Source organism: Garra rufa, chromosome 25 (genome assembly GCF_049309525.1).
Source record: "Garra rufa chromosome 25, GarRuf1.0, whole genome shotgun sequence".
NCBI classification, from domain to species: Eukaryota; Metazoa; Chordata; class Actinopteri; order Cypriniformes; family Cyprinidae; genus Garra; species Garra rufa.
The window spans coordinates 36,071,916-36,088,260 of NC_133385.1; the positions used below are offsets into that span (position 1 = coordinate 36,071,916).

The 16,345-nt window shown below is 36.7% G+C and overlaps 1 protein-coding gene across 1 annotated transcript in view; it reads right to left on the bottom strand.

Moving 5' to 3' along the window:
* Positions 1 to 16,345, bottom strand: part of rpgrip1l (RPGRIP1 like) — a 40,929-nt gene that overhangs the window by 6,958 nt on the left and 17,626 nt on the right. The window contains exons 14-23 of the mRNA XM_073832343.1: positions 15,383 to 15,500; positions 14,847 to 15,299; positions 10,660 to 10,799; positions 10,209 to 10,575; positions 6,462 to 6,697; positions 6,254 to 6,343; positions 6,045 to 6,116; positions 5,799 to 5,949; positions 3,456 to 3,526; positions 1,678 to 1,864 (exon numbers count right to left, since the gene is read on the bottom strand). Of these exons, the coding sequence (XP_073688444.1) occupies positions 1,678 to 1,864; positions 3,456 to 3,526; positions 5,799 to 5,949; positions 6,045 to 6,116; positions 6,254 to 6,343; positions 6,462 to 6,697; positions 10,209 to 10,575; positions 10,660 to 10,799; positions 14,847 to 15,299; positions 15,383 to 15,500 (1,885 nt within the window). The remainder of the gene's footprint in view (positions 1 to 1,677; positions 1,865 to 3,455; positions 3,527 to 5,798; positions 5,950 to 6,044; positions 6,117 to 6,253; positions 6,344 to 6,461; positions 6,698 to 10,208; positions 10,576 to 10,659; positions 10,800 to 14,846; positions 15,300 to 15,382; positions 15,501 to 16,345) is intronic.

A 16,345-nucleotide genomic window follows, 5' to 3' on the forward strand; every position in this document is an offset into this window, starting at 1 on the left:
AATCAAACACCTCTGATTCAACTCATCAGCTCATTAAAAAAGACTCTAAGACATGGGTGTCCAAACTCTGTCGTGGAGGGCAACTGTCCCGCAGAGTTTACCTCCAACACTAATTAAAACACCTGAACTAGCTAATCAAGCTCTTACTAGGCATGCTAGAAACTTCTAAGCAGGTGTGTTGAGGCAAGTTGGAGCTAAACTCTGCAGGACACGGGCCCTCTAGGACCAAGTTTGGACACTCCTGCTCTAAGACCTCAAATGTGTGAATTAAATAAGACCAGAGGTGCCCAAACTATGTGTCCTGCAGAGTTTAGCTCCAGGTGTGTCTAATTGGGGTTGGAGCTAAACTCTGCAGGACAGTGGCTCTCCAGGAGCAAGATTGGACAACCCTGTTGTAGACCAGTGGTTCCCAATCCTGATCCTGGAGAACCCCCAACACTGGACATTTTAGATGTCTCCCTAATCGAACACCTCTGATTGAACTCATCAGCTCATTAGAAAAGACTCTAAGACAGGGGTGTCCAAACTATAGACTGTAAAAAATATGGACGTAGTATCCGTGACGTCACCCGTAGGATTCTGAAGCGCTATTTTGAAACCTGTAGTGGGCGGGATTCGGCCGTCGCCATCTTGGAATCGCGTCACCGCGCGTCACTCCCGGATAATCAAAAATGGGCAAAAAGGCGGGACGTGGGTGGAGCTGGTTGCTGAAACCACGCCCGCCTAGAGCGACAGTGGTGACAGCAGCGGCAATCCCCCTGTCACTCAAGTGGCCACGCCCTTAATTATGCTGAACTTTAAGGCTTAATAAAACTTAAACGGATGAGTTATAAAAAAATTCACCCCCCTCACAGTTGACATGAAGGGCAAAACTAGCTATATAGACCAAAACCATTTTTTGAACCAGGCTGTAAACATACTTTTTTCTGCTGTAAAGTTGGGCATTTTAACATGGGGAGTCAATGGGACTGACTCTCTTTTGCAGCCAGTCTCTAGCGGCCACTCGATGAATTGCATTTTAAGACACTTCCGTGTTGGTTTCAATAGAGAGAGCGGGAGGTTGCCCCTTGGTCCAAACTCTGTCGTGGAGGGCCACTGTCCAGCAGAGTTTAGTTCCAATATTAATTAAAACACCTACACCAGCTAATCAAGCTCTTACTAGGCATGCTAGAAACTTCTAAGCAGGTGTGTTGAGGCAAGTTGGAGCTAAACTCTGCAGGACACCGGCCCTCCAGGACCAAGTTTGGACACTCCTGCTCTAAGACCTCAAATGTGTGAATCAAATAAGACCAGGGGTGTCCAAACTCGGTGTCCTGCAGAGTTTAGCTTCAGGTGTGTCTAATTGGGGTTGGAGCTAAAGGCTTCAGAACAAAGGGCCTCCAAAACCAATTTTGGGCACTCCTGGATAAGAGAGACATCAAAAACATGCAGTGTTAGGGGTTCTCCAGGACCAGGAACCACTGTTTGTAGACCAAAGCAGAAAAGTATAACTTTGAGCTTATGGTAGATCTGGAAGGTTTGAGGTGTAGACCCCAAAATTGGTCAGAAGAAAGTTCAAACATTTCTCAACCAATGCACCAATTTTCTCAACTTTCTACCATAAGGTTCAATATGCTACCATAGGTTGGTACCAATGGCTGGTATTGCATGGATATTATTATAAATGTTGTTCTTTACCATTGCTGAAGTTGTAGGAGACGCTGTGTCCAGGCAGAGGTTTCTTTAGGGACAGCGGGGTCTCGACTGATGGCAAGCCCAGGAAACTGTACTCCACAAACAGTCGGACAATTCCACTGTCTTCTGCCACTCTTGAGCCCGGCTTCAGACTCAGAGAAACGATCTCCACACGAATACACTCGGACGGCTGGTGGAGCAAAGCATCACATGACCTTATCACAACTGACATACAACCTCACACCAACTGACATGGTGAGACTCGCTGTGAATCTTCAGGGACTCCAATCACTCTCTACATCTGACAGGACATCCATGAAGAATATTCTACCGTTTGAAATGATGGACGCCAGAAAAAAGCTGTATCTCTTTCCTGATGTAGACATGTAACCTACAGGGCACAGTTCTCTGATAATGATGGGGGTTGGAGATGCTTTGTCTGTCCGTGTCTCATTTGATTCAATCTGTCAAACATGCCGTCCACACTGCTAGAGTGTTTAGGCCATTAAGTTTCTGCTGACAGCAGTTATTAGATCTCTTTTTCTTTCTACACACCTCTTAGGACACTAGGAGTGAGCTAACACTAAGCTGACCATTCAAATCTCTGAATGCAACTGTCAGCTTACACAGGCTAAATTGTAGGATAAATTAATCACAAAAATATTTTAAATGACCCTTTATCAGTAGAAGATGGAATAAATGGTATGGGTCAAAATTATTGATTTTTCTTTAATGCCAAAATAATTAGGATATTAGATGTTCAATTAAGATATTTTTTAAATTTCCCACCATAAATATATAAAACTGTAAAGTAATATGCATTGATATGAACTTGAAATTTTCTCAGATCTCTTAGATTTTTTTTATTGATTTTTTGCACCCTCAGATTTTAAATTTTCAAATAATTGTATCTCGGTCAAATATTGTCCTATCCTAACAGACTATACATCAATGGAAGCTTATTTATTAAGCTAATATATATATATAAAAAAAAAAAACTCTTATGACTGGTTTTGTGGTCCAGGGTTACATATTGTCTTTTGTTGAGAATGTGAATTTCTTTGATATGACCAAATACCTAAATATTTGGTATCTGACAAAACTATTTCCTCTCTGTGGTTTTTAAACATTGTCAAATAAAGAAAATAAGAAAAACAGATGTATTAATTTGTGAGTATTACTCGGTTAAATTAAAATAGTTTCTTATAAACATTTTTCATAGTATGGTTAAGAACCTATCTGCAAAGCTAATTTCCATGTTAGTGGAAGTTGACATCTATGCGCAGATAAAAACACTTTAAATTTTTGACCACTTATAATACTCATAAAGTTTGATTTTTTAATGTTTATTTTAAAAAAGTTTCGTATGCTCATCATGGCTGCATTTATTCTATTAAAATGCAATAATAACAGTAATATTGTGAAATATTAAAAAAGTTTAAAGTAAATTCTAGTTTTTACATTTATTTTCAAATGTTATTTCTGTGATCAAAGCTGAATTTTCAGCATCATTAGTCTAGTCTTTGCGTCACATGATCCTTCAGAAATCATTCTAATATGCTGATTTAATATCCATTTTGAAAACAGCTGTGCTGCTAAATATTTTTTCAAAACCTGTGATACTTTTTCAGAATTTTTCGATGTGGATTAACAAGCTAAAAACTTTTTAAATCAATTTAACATATCAATGCCAAAATAAAATCTGTAGTGTCTTGCATATATAACAAAACACATGAACAAACATGAATAAATACAAACAGATGCAAAGTGATCCAACACACCTGTTTTTTCTGCTGTGAGCTCTGAGCAGGAACGATGCAGTCATCGCTATCATCATCCTCTTCCTGAACATCTGCAGAGACAACAGAGCATTTTCTTTATTATGATCAGCTGATAATACAGAAAGTAAAGCACTAGAAGATCATTAGATGGATCATTCCTAGTCTCATTTCATATGGAAGGTGTTTGTGAATGGCTTTAGGTCCCAGGTGGCCCGCAGCAGGTAAGACAGAGATGTTAGACTCAAACACTTTAAAGACAGCCTCTTGGCCAAGGTCAGCACACATTAACATTTATGTTGTAGGTTGTCAACAGGCAACACATCAGATTATTGGCAGCAGCAAATGAAATATTAATGATTCTCATCTCATTCGAAAAACAATAGCACAGCTGCATCCTCATATGAAACTGAATACTAACGCTCAGCACTAAGTACTGGAAACCAAAACATTCATATGTGGCTCTGCTGAATACAAGTTCTACTAAGGGCCGAAGCACAGGGGCCTTCCTGCCCACAATAACACAAACACAACACACACTTTTGTTGCTATAAGCACCTTAAGTTTGTGGTAACATGGAATCTAATTAGAGTTGAACTTAAACACTAAAGTCATTATTTAGTCACCTTTAGCACAGGTATATTTGTAACAATAGCCAACAATACATTGTATGGGTCAAAATTATCCATTTATATTTTATGCCAAAATCATTAGGATATAGTAAAGTTTATGTTCCATGCAGATATTTTGTACATTTCCTAATGTAAATATATCAAAAGGTAATTTTTGATTAGTAATATGCATTGCTAAGAACTTTATTTGGCCAACTTGAAAGGTGATTTTCTCAATATTTAGAGCCAAATGTTGCCAAATGTTGTCCCATCCTCACAAACCACACATCAATGGGAAGCTTTCAAGATGGTGTATGAATATGTATAAAAAGCTTTCAGATGATGTACACATTTTCAAATTGCCACTTATGACTGGTTTTGTGGTCACTTTTTTTTTGGTGAAACACAAAATGAGAAGTTTTGAATTATTTTAATGCTGCTCTTTTCCATACAATGAATTTGAATTGGGGGGGAAAATGCCACAGAGCTTAAAAAACTATATTACTTACAAATGCAAATGAGCTTTAATAATGAAAGAGTGCCCGATTTTTAGCAAATAACCAACATATTTATGGTTTTTGTCCATCCACAATCACTGTGGAATGACATAAGGGTGACATAAAATAAAAATAAAATAAACAATAATAATAACAAATATAGCTGCAAGCAAAAATGAGGTAAGCGTGGCATGGAGCACCAGACCAACTGCAACAATGAGTAAAAGGAAGTCATTTTAAGATGACAGAAAAGTATTGTAGAACTGCTAATAATATGATTTAATGGCTTATCACATTTGACCAACAGGTGGCGGTATTATAAAATCGATGTGAGTTTAATTTGAGGTGACAAAGGCACACACAAAGTTTGGTGTCATTATGTCAAAGCTTTGCAGAGATAAAGCCTCAGAGTCATTTTGGCATCAAGCCTAAAATTTGTAGCGGCGCTGTACGAAAGCAGTTTCATCTATCGACATGGCCTCACATCCATTTTGCACGCTTTTTGTAGAATTAATTTGCGCGTTATTCGAGAACGGTTTGTCCAATCAACTTGAATTCCATAACTTCTTGCCAGCATGGTCTGAAGATGATCTGAGCCAATTTTGGTGAAAATCAGACAAACCGAAAAAGTATTTTTTTCAAACAATTAATTATAGAAAAAACCTAAACCTTACGATTTTTGAATTTTCATTTGACTCGGCATGACCCAAGGATTCAGAGAAAAAAAGAGTTTTGATTTTACGGTTCAAAAGTTATTAGCAAAAAGAAAGTGAAACAAGTGGTGGCGCTAGAGAGTTTGATTTAGAGACTCCAAGCTTGCTATGGTTAATGTTGACACACTCTTCTATCAGTGAGCCAAATTACACAACTTTCCCACAAGCGGTTCTATCAACAGCGGAAGAAGAAACGGAAGAATAATAAGAATGCTAACGGATACAATAGGTGCCATCGCACCTTCGGTGTTTGGCCCCTTATAATTTAGGCTTATTTTAGCACTAAACTAAACATAATTAGTCATATTTACACCCAGTTCATCACATTACTCATCAAATCGGTGAAAAAATAAGATTAAAAAAAATATCATAGCCTGGCATTCACAGAAAAATCAAATACCAACTGATAAAAAACAAACAAACAAAAAAAAAAAACATTTCACTTGGAAATGTGTCGCATCACCAATGTTAATGCTGTTTTATGCTTTCAAGGATTTTAATTTCCACAACTCAAAACACACACACCTGTTGGTGCCTCTTGCAGCTCCTCAGAAATCTCAGACTCATCAGACTGAGAGCTGGTGGTGATCACCTGACCCTCAGAGAAATGAGACTCTTCCTCATCCTCTTCCTCACTGACTGCAGTGGCCTCACCTGCTTCCATCACTATGACAGTCTGAGGAACACAGCATCACATATTGCCAATTCCTCAACTTTTTTTGCTTATTGTATTTCCGTTCAACTGTGAATTTCACAGTATTTTTAGTCTACCTTTGGTGCGGGAGTCACAGATGCTTTCGGCTCTTCATTATCAGCTTCATCAGAGGCTACAGTCTGCTCCATCTATTAGTGATTATTAATACAAATACTGAAAATACATAATCATGTAGAAGTGCACAAATGGTACAGGATAGTACTCAGGGTTAAGTAATACCTTAATTTCAGCAATATAATAAGATTGAAGCAGAATTTCCTTTCACCTGTTTTTCGAGCTCTGTAACATCCACAAAGGAAACTCTTTTAGTAGTCGATTTCGGTAGAGTTCGCTGCCTGGGTTTGGGCATCGGAGTCTATAGTTTGAAGAACAAGAAAAAATATATATGTTCTACAATGACGAAACAACAAAACACATTCAGCATTGATTTATGTGTGGTTCTGGATGCTGGGGTGTTTTGGGGATGCAATTACCTCAGAAACAGTGGGCTGAGGTATTAGTGGAGGGTCTTTAATGATCTGTTGTTCGTCTTTCGGTGTTTTCTCCTTGTCTTGGGATGTCTGTCTCTCTGGCGTCGTTCTGCCGGTGATACTGGTCTGTTGTGTGGTGATAGTCGAGGTCCTTGGAGCAAGGTATGTGAACTTCCATTTCAAAGTCACGCTGATTTGGCCGCTGGGATGTCCTGCAGGATCTATAAGCTCAAACATGCCTTCAAAAATACAAATCGCAAGAAAAATACCAATATTAAACAGAGTAAATAAATCTGTCAATCAATCTTAATTAACAGTCATATTTTCCGGCAGAAATGCACTCTAAGATAAATTTAGAAGCAGAAATCTGTAGGTTTTTTATCTTGAATTTCTTGTTTTGTTCCACCGGCAGATTTTACTAACACCTGTTTTAAACATAAACCTTACAAATATTAATTTACTGATTGTTCAATATATATATTTTTTTGTTTCCAATGTTTCTATGACTAATATTCTAAATAGTGTAATAGCCAACAATACATAGTATGGGTCAAAATTATAGATTTTTCTTTTACGCCAAAATCATTAGGATATAATAAAGTTTATGTTCCAAATGAATTTAAATGTAAATTTCGTACCCTAAATACATCAAAACTTAACTTTCGATTAGTAATATGCATTGCTAAGAACTTTATTGGGACAACTTTACATTTTCTCAAAATTTAGATTTTTTTGCATCCTCAGATTCCAGATTTTCAAATTATTGTATCTCGACCAAATATTGTCCTATCCTCAACTAACCATACATCAATGGAAAGCTTTCAAAAATGATGTGATGTAAATATTTTCCAGCAAAAATGCACTCTATAACATAATAAATGTACCAAATTAAAGCAGAATTCTGTAGGCTATTTATCTTGCATTTATTGATTTGTTCCACCGATACTGATTTACTGATTTTTCAATATATTTTTTGCAGTGTTCCTTAAAAAAAAAATCCAATAAACGTAATAAATTTGAATAAATATGATAAACACAATTTTGTTTCCAATCTCTCTATGACTAATATTCTAAATAAACAAACAAATAAATAATTAAATCCTGATAAGATTATATTTCCTAAAAATATAAAATGTGTTATTTTCTAAATAGTCTTTAGTTTACAAAACCAACTGATTATTAGGAAAGTAAATAACATTTAATTAAACAAAGAAATAAGTATGAGCATTAGCTTAAGACACAAATGAATAATAATGTTGCTGTTGCTATACTTTCTATTTCTACTCTATTTCTACTTTATTGGACAAAAACTTCCAACATATATTTGAAACGTATTTGCTAATATTTAATTTTGTAATAATCTTTTTTTTTTTTTTTTATAGAAAAGAGCAGCTTGAACGTTGTTAAAAAAAATAATTACTTCTGTGTTTCACACAAAAAGAAAACGTCTGGATTTGGAATGACATAAAAATAAATAAAATAAAAATAAAATAAAATATAAAATAATAATAATAACTAGATAAAAAAAAGTTTAAGACAAACATTTGGTTGGCTTGAGAAAGCCAAGCTTGAAAGTTTAAAGCAGCTGTAAAAGCTTAAAGTTTTGAACTTTATATAGATAGATTAGATGATTAGCATGTTGCTAGCATGATTAGAATATAGTTAGCATGATTCTAACATTTTTCTAACACGTTGAGTATGTTTCTAGCATGATTAGCAGTTTGTTAGTATGTTTCTAGCATAATTAACGTTACTTCCAGTATTAGCATGTCATTAGCATGTTTCTAGCATGATTAGTGCTATAAGTGCAATAAGTTGTTAACATGTTTCTAATACGATTAGCAAATTGCTAGCATGTTTCTAGCATGATTATCATGTTTCTAACATGTTTCTAGCATGATTAGCAAGTTATTAGCATGTTTCTAATACGATTAGTAAATTGTCAGCATGTTTCCAACATGATTAGCAAATTGCTAGCATGTTTCTATCATGTTTCTAACATGTTTCTAGCATGATTAGCAAGGTGCTAACATGTTTCTAGAATGATTAGCAAGTTATTAGCATGTTCTTAACACGATTAGCAAGTTGTTAACATGTTTCTAACATGATTAGTAAATTGTCAGCATGTTTCCAACATGATTAGCAAGTTATTAGCATGTTTCTAGCATGGTTAACATGTTTCTAACATGTTTCTAGCATGATTAGCAAGTTGTTAACATGTTTCTAACATGATTAGTAAATTGTCAACATGTTTCCAAAATGATAAGCAAGTTGCTAGCATGTTTCTAGCATGATTAGCATGTTTCTAACATGTTTCTAGCATGATTAGCAAATTATTAGCATGTTTATAACATGACTAACAAGTTGTTAACATGTTTCTAATACGATTAGCAAATTGCTAGCATGTTTCTATCATGTTTCTAACATGTTTCTAGCATGATTAGCAAGGTGCTAGCATGTTTCTAGAATGATTAGCAAGTTATTAGCATGTTCTTAACATGATTAGCAAGTTGTTAACATGTTTCTAACACGGTTAGCAAGTTGCTAGAACATTTCTAACATGTTTCTATCATGATTAGTAAATTGTCAGCATGTTTCCAACATGATTAACAAGTTGCTAGCATGTTTCTAGCATGATTAGCATGTTTCTAACATGTTTCTAGCATGATTAGCAAGTTGTTAACATGTTTCTAACATGATTAGTAAATTGTCAACATGTTTCCAAAATGATAAGCAAGTTGCTAGCATGTTTCTAGCATGATTAACATGTTTCTAGCATGATTAGCAAATTATTAGCATGTTTATAACATGACTAGCAAGTTGTTAACATGTTTCTAATACGATTAGCAAATTGCTAGCATGTTTCTAGCATGATTATCATGTTTCTAACATGTTTCTAGCATGATTAGCAAGTTATTAGCATGTTTCTAATACGATTAGTAAATTGTCAGCATGTTTCCAACATGATTAGCAAATTGCTAGCATGTTTCTATCATGTTTCTAACATGTTTCTAGCATGATTAGCAAGGTGCTAACATGTTTCTAGAATGATTAGCAAGTTATTAGCATGTTCTTAACACGATTAGCAAGTTGTTAACATGTTTCTAACATGATTAGTAAATTGTCAGCATGTTTCCAACATGATTAACAAGTTGCTAGCATGTTTCTAGCATGATTAGCATGTTTCTAACATGTTTCTAGCATGATTAGCAAGTTGTTAACATGTTTCTAACATGATTAGTAAATTGTCTACATTTCTAACATTTCTAACATGTTTCTATCATGACTAGTAAATTGTTAGCATGTTTCTAGCATGATTATCATGTTTCTAACATGTTTCTAGAATGATTAGCAAGTTATTAGCATGTTCTTAACATGATTAGCAAGTTGTTGATATGCTTCCAACACGATTAGTAAATTGTTAGCATGTTTCAAACATGATTAGCACGTTTCTAACATGTTTCTAGTATGATTAGCAAGTTATTTATTAAATAAATGAATAAGTATGAGCATTTGCTTAAGACACAAATTAATAATGATTCTGCTGTTGCTATACTTTCTATTTCTACTCAGCATTTTATTGGACAAGAACATCCAACATTTATTTGAAACATACTTGCTAATATTTAATTTGACATGGCCTGAAAACGACAAAACTTTTATTTCGATTTTATTGAGTTTTAAACTTTTTTAACTAAAAAAAAAATCGAATAAATTCAGTCTACATTGCGACCCATAGTTAGTCCTCACCAGTGATTGTTTTATCGTGCGCCAGTGAGATGAGCGGTACTCTGGCCTTCCCCAGATACAGCTGGTTCTCAACATCCGAATCATCAAAGACATACAACACCAGAGCCTCGGACTTCAGGAACGCATCAAGATCACAGTTCATGGCCACTGGGAAGACCATGTGATCCTGAAACTGCGGCTCATTGGTGGAGGATATGATTGGTGTATCATGGTCAGGGAAGTCGTAGAGTTTGTAGATGACGTAGGGGCTGGGTTGAGTGTGAGGACCTCTGGATTTAACATTACAGCAGGAGTGTATGGTGACGTTTAGTTCATTTAGATCACCATTCATCAATGATGAGGAACTGGGGACAGGAACTGATAAAGCCTGAAGTATGAAGCAAAAAGATCAAGTAGTTTTAGCATGTTTCAAAGTAGGAAATAGTGCCCTAGTTGGGGTTGTAAACAGTACCTGGCTGTCCCTCATGCTTGTGTTGAGGTAACCAAGCGCTTTGACTCTCTCCTTATAAAGGCGAATGGCTTGTTCCATAGGAACCCTGAGTTTGAGCCAGTACTCTAGAGTACCAAACACCTGGATCTCATCTGTAACACCTACGAATAGATAAAGGCATGAAAGCTTTTTGACATAGCCATTTTAAATTACTTTCCACTGTCATTAGTTCACTTTCAGAACAAAAATGTATGGATAATTCCAAGATGTTCATGTCGTAAAGAAATTATGTTTCTTGAGGAAAACATTTAAGGAATTATCTCCATATAGTGGACTTCTATGGTGCCCCGCGAATTTGAACTTCCAAAATGCAGTTTAAATGCAACTTCAAAAGGCTCATAACGATCCCAGCCGAGAAAGAAGGGTCTTATCTAGAAACGATTGGTCATTTTCAAAACAAATTGACAATTTTTATACTTTTTAACCTCAAATGCTTATCTTGTCTCGTCTCTTTAAGCACGCATAGTCTGTGTAATCTGGGTCAATACAGTTAGGGTATGTCGAAAAACTCCCATCTCGTCTTCTTCTTCAACTTCAAAATTGCCCAACATTGCTCTTTTTTTTTTTTTTGTGATCTTCTTTGCATGTTCACTTTGTAAACACTGAGTCAGGACTTCTGCAGCGTTGTAGAGGAAGAAAACGAGATGGGAGTTTTACGACATACCCTAACTGTCTTGAACCGGAAAAAAAACGTTTTTTGTTTAGAAATTTGAAAAGTTAATTTGTTTAGAAAATGACCGATCGTTTCACTGGATAAGACCCTTCTTCCTCGGCTGGGATTGTTTAGAGCCCTTTGAAGCTGCATTTAAGCTGCATTTTGGAAGTTCAAACTCGGGGGCACCATAGAAGTCCATTATATGGAGAAAAATCCTTTCCTCAAGAAACAATTTCTTATCGACTGAAGAAAGACAGGCATGAACATCTTGGATGACAAGGGGGTGAGTACATTATCTTTACATTTTTGTTCTGAAAGTGAATTACTCAACAAAAAAAAAAAAGGTTGTTTTCGCAGCATTGCCATAAAGGAACTATTTTGGGTTCTAGAAGAACTAATTTTCTTAGTGTTTAGGACATTTTAATAATCAGAAGAACATTTTGTGCAGTGGAAAGGTTCTATGGATGTTAAGGAAACAAGAGTGTTGTAGCAAAAGAGCAGCTTTGACTGCTTAACTTCACCTTTTGTGTTCTGCAAAATCAAGAAAGTCATAGTTTGTATCTACAAAAACGATGAGGTTTTATTTTGGGTTGAATTATCTCTATATAGTGGACTTCTATGGTGCCCAAGAGTTTGAACTTCCAAAATGCAGTTTAAATACAGCTTCAAAGGGCTCTAAACGATCCCAGTTGAGGAAGAATGTCTTATCTATAGCAAAACAATTGGTTATTTCTAAAAAAATTACAGTTTATATACTTTTTAACCTCAAATGCTCGTCTTGCCTAGCTCTGCATTAACTTTGTGTATTCTAGTTCAATACAGTTAGGGTATGTTGAAAAACTCCAATCTAATTTTCTCCTCCAACTTCACAATTGTCCTACATCGCTGCAGAAGTACCGACCCAGTGTTTACAAAGTGAATGTGCAGACAAGGTCAGTAAAGGTAAAACAGTGATTTTGAAGTTGAAGAAAATGAGATGGGAGTTTTTTTTCGACATACCCCAACTGTATTGAACCAGAGTGCAGAGTACAGTCGTGGCCAAAAGTTTTGAGAATGACACAAATATTAGTTTTCACAAAGTTTGCTGCTAAACTGCTTTTAGATCTTTGTTTCAGTTGTTTCTGTGATGTACTGAAATATAATTACAAGCACTTCATACGTTTCAAAGGCTTTTATCGACAATTACATGACATTTAAGCAAAGAGTCAGTATTTGCAGTGTTGGCCCTTCTTTTTCAGGACCTCTGCAATTCGACTGGGCATGCTCTCAATCAACTTCTGGGCCAAATCCTGACTGATAGCAACCCATTCTTTCATAATCACTTCTTGGAGTTTGTCAGAATTAGTGGGTCTTTGTTTGTCCACCCGCCTCTTGAGGATTGACCACAAGTTCTCAATGGGATTAAGATCTGGGGAGTTTCCAGGCCATGGACCCAAAATTTCAACGTTTTGGTCCCCGAGCCACTTAGTTATCACTTTTGCCTCATGGCACAGTGCTCCATCGTGCTGGAAAATGCATTGTTTTCACCAAACTGTTGTTGGATTGTTGGAAGAAGTTGCTGTTGGAGGGTGTTTTGGTACCATTCTTTATTCATGGCTGTGTTTTTGGGCAAAATTGTGAGTGAGCCCACTCCCTTGGATGAGAAGCAAACCCCACACATGAATGGTCTCAGGATGCTTTACTGTTGGCATGACACAGGACTGATGGTAGCGCTCTTCTCCAGACAAGCCTTTTTCCAGATGCCCCAAACAATCGGAAAGAGGCTTCATCGGAGAATATGACTTTGCCCCAGTCCTCAGCAGTCCATTCGCCATACTTTTTGCAGAAGATCAATCTGTCCCTGATGTTTTCTTTGCTGCCCTTCTTGACACCAGGCCATCTTCCAAAAGTCTTGGCCTCACTGTGTGTGCAGATGCGCTCACACCTGCCTGCTGCCATTCCTGAGCAAGCTCTGCACTGGTGGCACTCCGATCCCGCAGCTGAATCCTCTTTAGGAGACCATCCTGGTGCTTGCTGGACTTTCTTGGATGCCCTGAAGCCTTCTTAACAAGAATTGAACCTCTTTCCTTGAAGTTCTTGATGATCCTATAAATTGTTGATTTAGGTGCAATCTTAGTAGCCACAATATCCTTGCCTGTAAAGCCATTTTTATGCAACGCAATGATGGCTGCACGCGTTTCTTTGCAGGTCACCATGGTTAACAATGGAAAAACAATGATTTCAAGCATCACCCTCCTTTTAACATGTCAAGTCTGCCATTCTAACCCAATCAGCCTGACATAATGATCTCCAGCCTTGTGCTGGTCAACATTCTCACCTGAGTTAACAAGACGATTACTGAAATGATCTCAGCAGGTCCTTTAATGACAGCAATGAAATGCAGTGGAAAGTTTTTTTTCGGAATTAAGTTAATTTTCATGGCAAAGAAGGACTATGCAATTCATCTGATCACTCTTCATAACATTCTGGAGTATATGCAAATTGCTATTATAAAAACTTAAGCAGCAACTTTTCCAATTTCCAATATTTATGTAATTCTCAAAACTTTTGGCCACGACTGTACACATGCGCATTAAAGAGCTAGACAAGAGGAGCATTTGAGGTTAAAAAGTATAAAAAATTTACATTTTTTTTTTAGAAAATAACCAATCGTTTTGCTAGCTAAGACCCTTCTTCCTTGGCAGAGCCTTTTGAAGCTGCATTGAAACTTCATTTTGAAAGTTCAAACTCTCGGGCACCATAGAAGTCCACTATATGGAGAAAATTCCTAAAATGTTTTCCTCAAAAAAAACAAAAAACTATTTCTTTACTACTGATCAAAGAAAGACATGAACATCTTGGATGACAAGGGGGTGAGTACATTATCTGTACATTTTTGTTTTGGAAGTGAACTAATCCTTTAAAGGTGCCATAGAATGCATTGAGAGAATATTTTAAATTGTTCTCTGATATCTACATAGAAGGTATATGGCATAGGAAAGGGCAAAAAATCTCCAGAAATGGTTTTACAGGTCCATTTACAACCCTAGGATTTGTCCCTAGAATGAAATGCTCTGTTATTGCCTTATTTGGAAGCTTCATGAATATTAATGAGCTCTGCTCTGATTGGCTGTTTCACAGAGCTGCTCATCTCTATAGCTGGCACAAAAATATATATTTAAGTAGGAGCTCTAGCCGCTTTTAATATGTGGTTTGTTGAATCTGCTGTTTTGAATCGCCGACATTTTAGTCTGATTACTGTGATCCATGTGATCTGTGTAAAGTTATAATGCAGAGGGAGTGCTTCCTTACCACACAAGTTCAGATTTATATAAGAAGGAGGAAACAATGGTGTTTGAGACTCATGGTATGTCATGTCCATAGGCTAAACTGTTAATATTTAACTATGCCAAGGTAAACACAGTTTTCCATTCTATGGCACCTTTAATATCAACTGAAAAACCCATATTGGTCAATCTCTACGCCAATGTCAGAAGACGGTCTGAAAACTCACCAACTAACTGAATGGTTCCAAACACCTTCCCATCTCGCTCCAGCAGTTGATTTAACCTGAGCTGACCAGCAGCCACCGTGCGGAAGCTCAAGCCCTCAGCGACCTGAACCTCCACCGTAACAGAGCTGGTGTGGAGATAGTTTAAGAAGAGGTCGTCCACCCTCACAAGATACTGAGACGTGAGGCTGTACGCTGGACGGGACCCTCGAACCACAGCTGTGGACTGCAGCTCGAAGTCGTAGAAGGCGTATGTGCAGAAAGTGGACGGATCTTTGTCCTTTAGACTTTCTACAGCTTCAGGAGAGAACTGCGCTCTCCCCAAGTGAATTTCCAGAAGGTTCTCGCCTCGAGCCAAGCGGAGGCTTTCATCAAACTCATCTGTAATGTCATCGCTGGTCACATCAGGTCTGAACACATGGGTTTTGGTACCATATGCAATGTCTTTCAGCTGGGCTGGAAGGACACAGGAAGATTTACTTTTACTAAGCATAACTGCAACAACGGAAATCTGAAGATCATGTTAGATACAGCCATACCTTCAAGTTTCTTTATCTTGGCAGCTCTCATGTCCAGAAGCTGACCCAGCTTCTCCGACTTTAGTTCATATTGAAGTTTCAGATCATCCATCGTGCGAGTGACCGCTTCAACCTCGGCCTACAACAATACAGGCGTTTAAAGACTTTAGCCATAGGTGACCAATATCTGTACAGTTGAGGTGAAAAGTTTACATCCCCCTTTCAAAATCTGCAAAATGTTAATTATTTTACTAAAATAAAAGGCATCATACAGAATGCATGCTATTGTTTATTTAGTAGTGAGCTGAATAAGATATTTCACATAAAAGATGTTTACATATAGTCCATAAGAGAAAATAATTGTTGAATTTGAATGACCCTGTTCAAAAGTTTACATACACTTGATTCTTAATACTGTGTTGTTACCTGAATGATCCACAGCTTTGTTTTTTTTTTTTTGTTGTTTTGTTTAGTAATAGTTGTTTATGAGTCCCTTGTTTGTCCTGAACATTTAAACTGCCTGCTGTTCTTCAGAAAAATCCTTCAGGTCCCACAAATTATTTGGTTTTCACCAATTTTTGTGTTTTAGAACCCTTTTCAACAATGACTGTATGATTTTGAGGACAACTGAGAACTGAGGGACTCATATGCAACTATTACAGAAGGTCCAAACGCTCACTGTTGCTCCAGAAGGGAAAAAAAAAAAAAAACATGCATTAAGAGCCGGGGGTGAAAACTTTTGAACAAAATGGAGATGTATACATTTTTATTATTTTGCCCAAAATATCATATTTTTTCATTTAGTACTGCCCTTCAGAGGCTACAGAAAATGGTTACATCTTACATCTTACCCAGAAGACAAAATAAGTTACATTTACCCTGATCTTCAAATTCAAAAAGCTCTTAAAGGTCCCATATCGTACACATTTCTGGAGGTTTATTTTATTTGTTGATGTCCTTAAGAATATATATTTGCGGTATAAG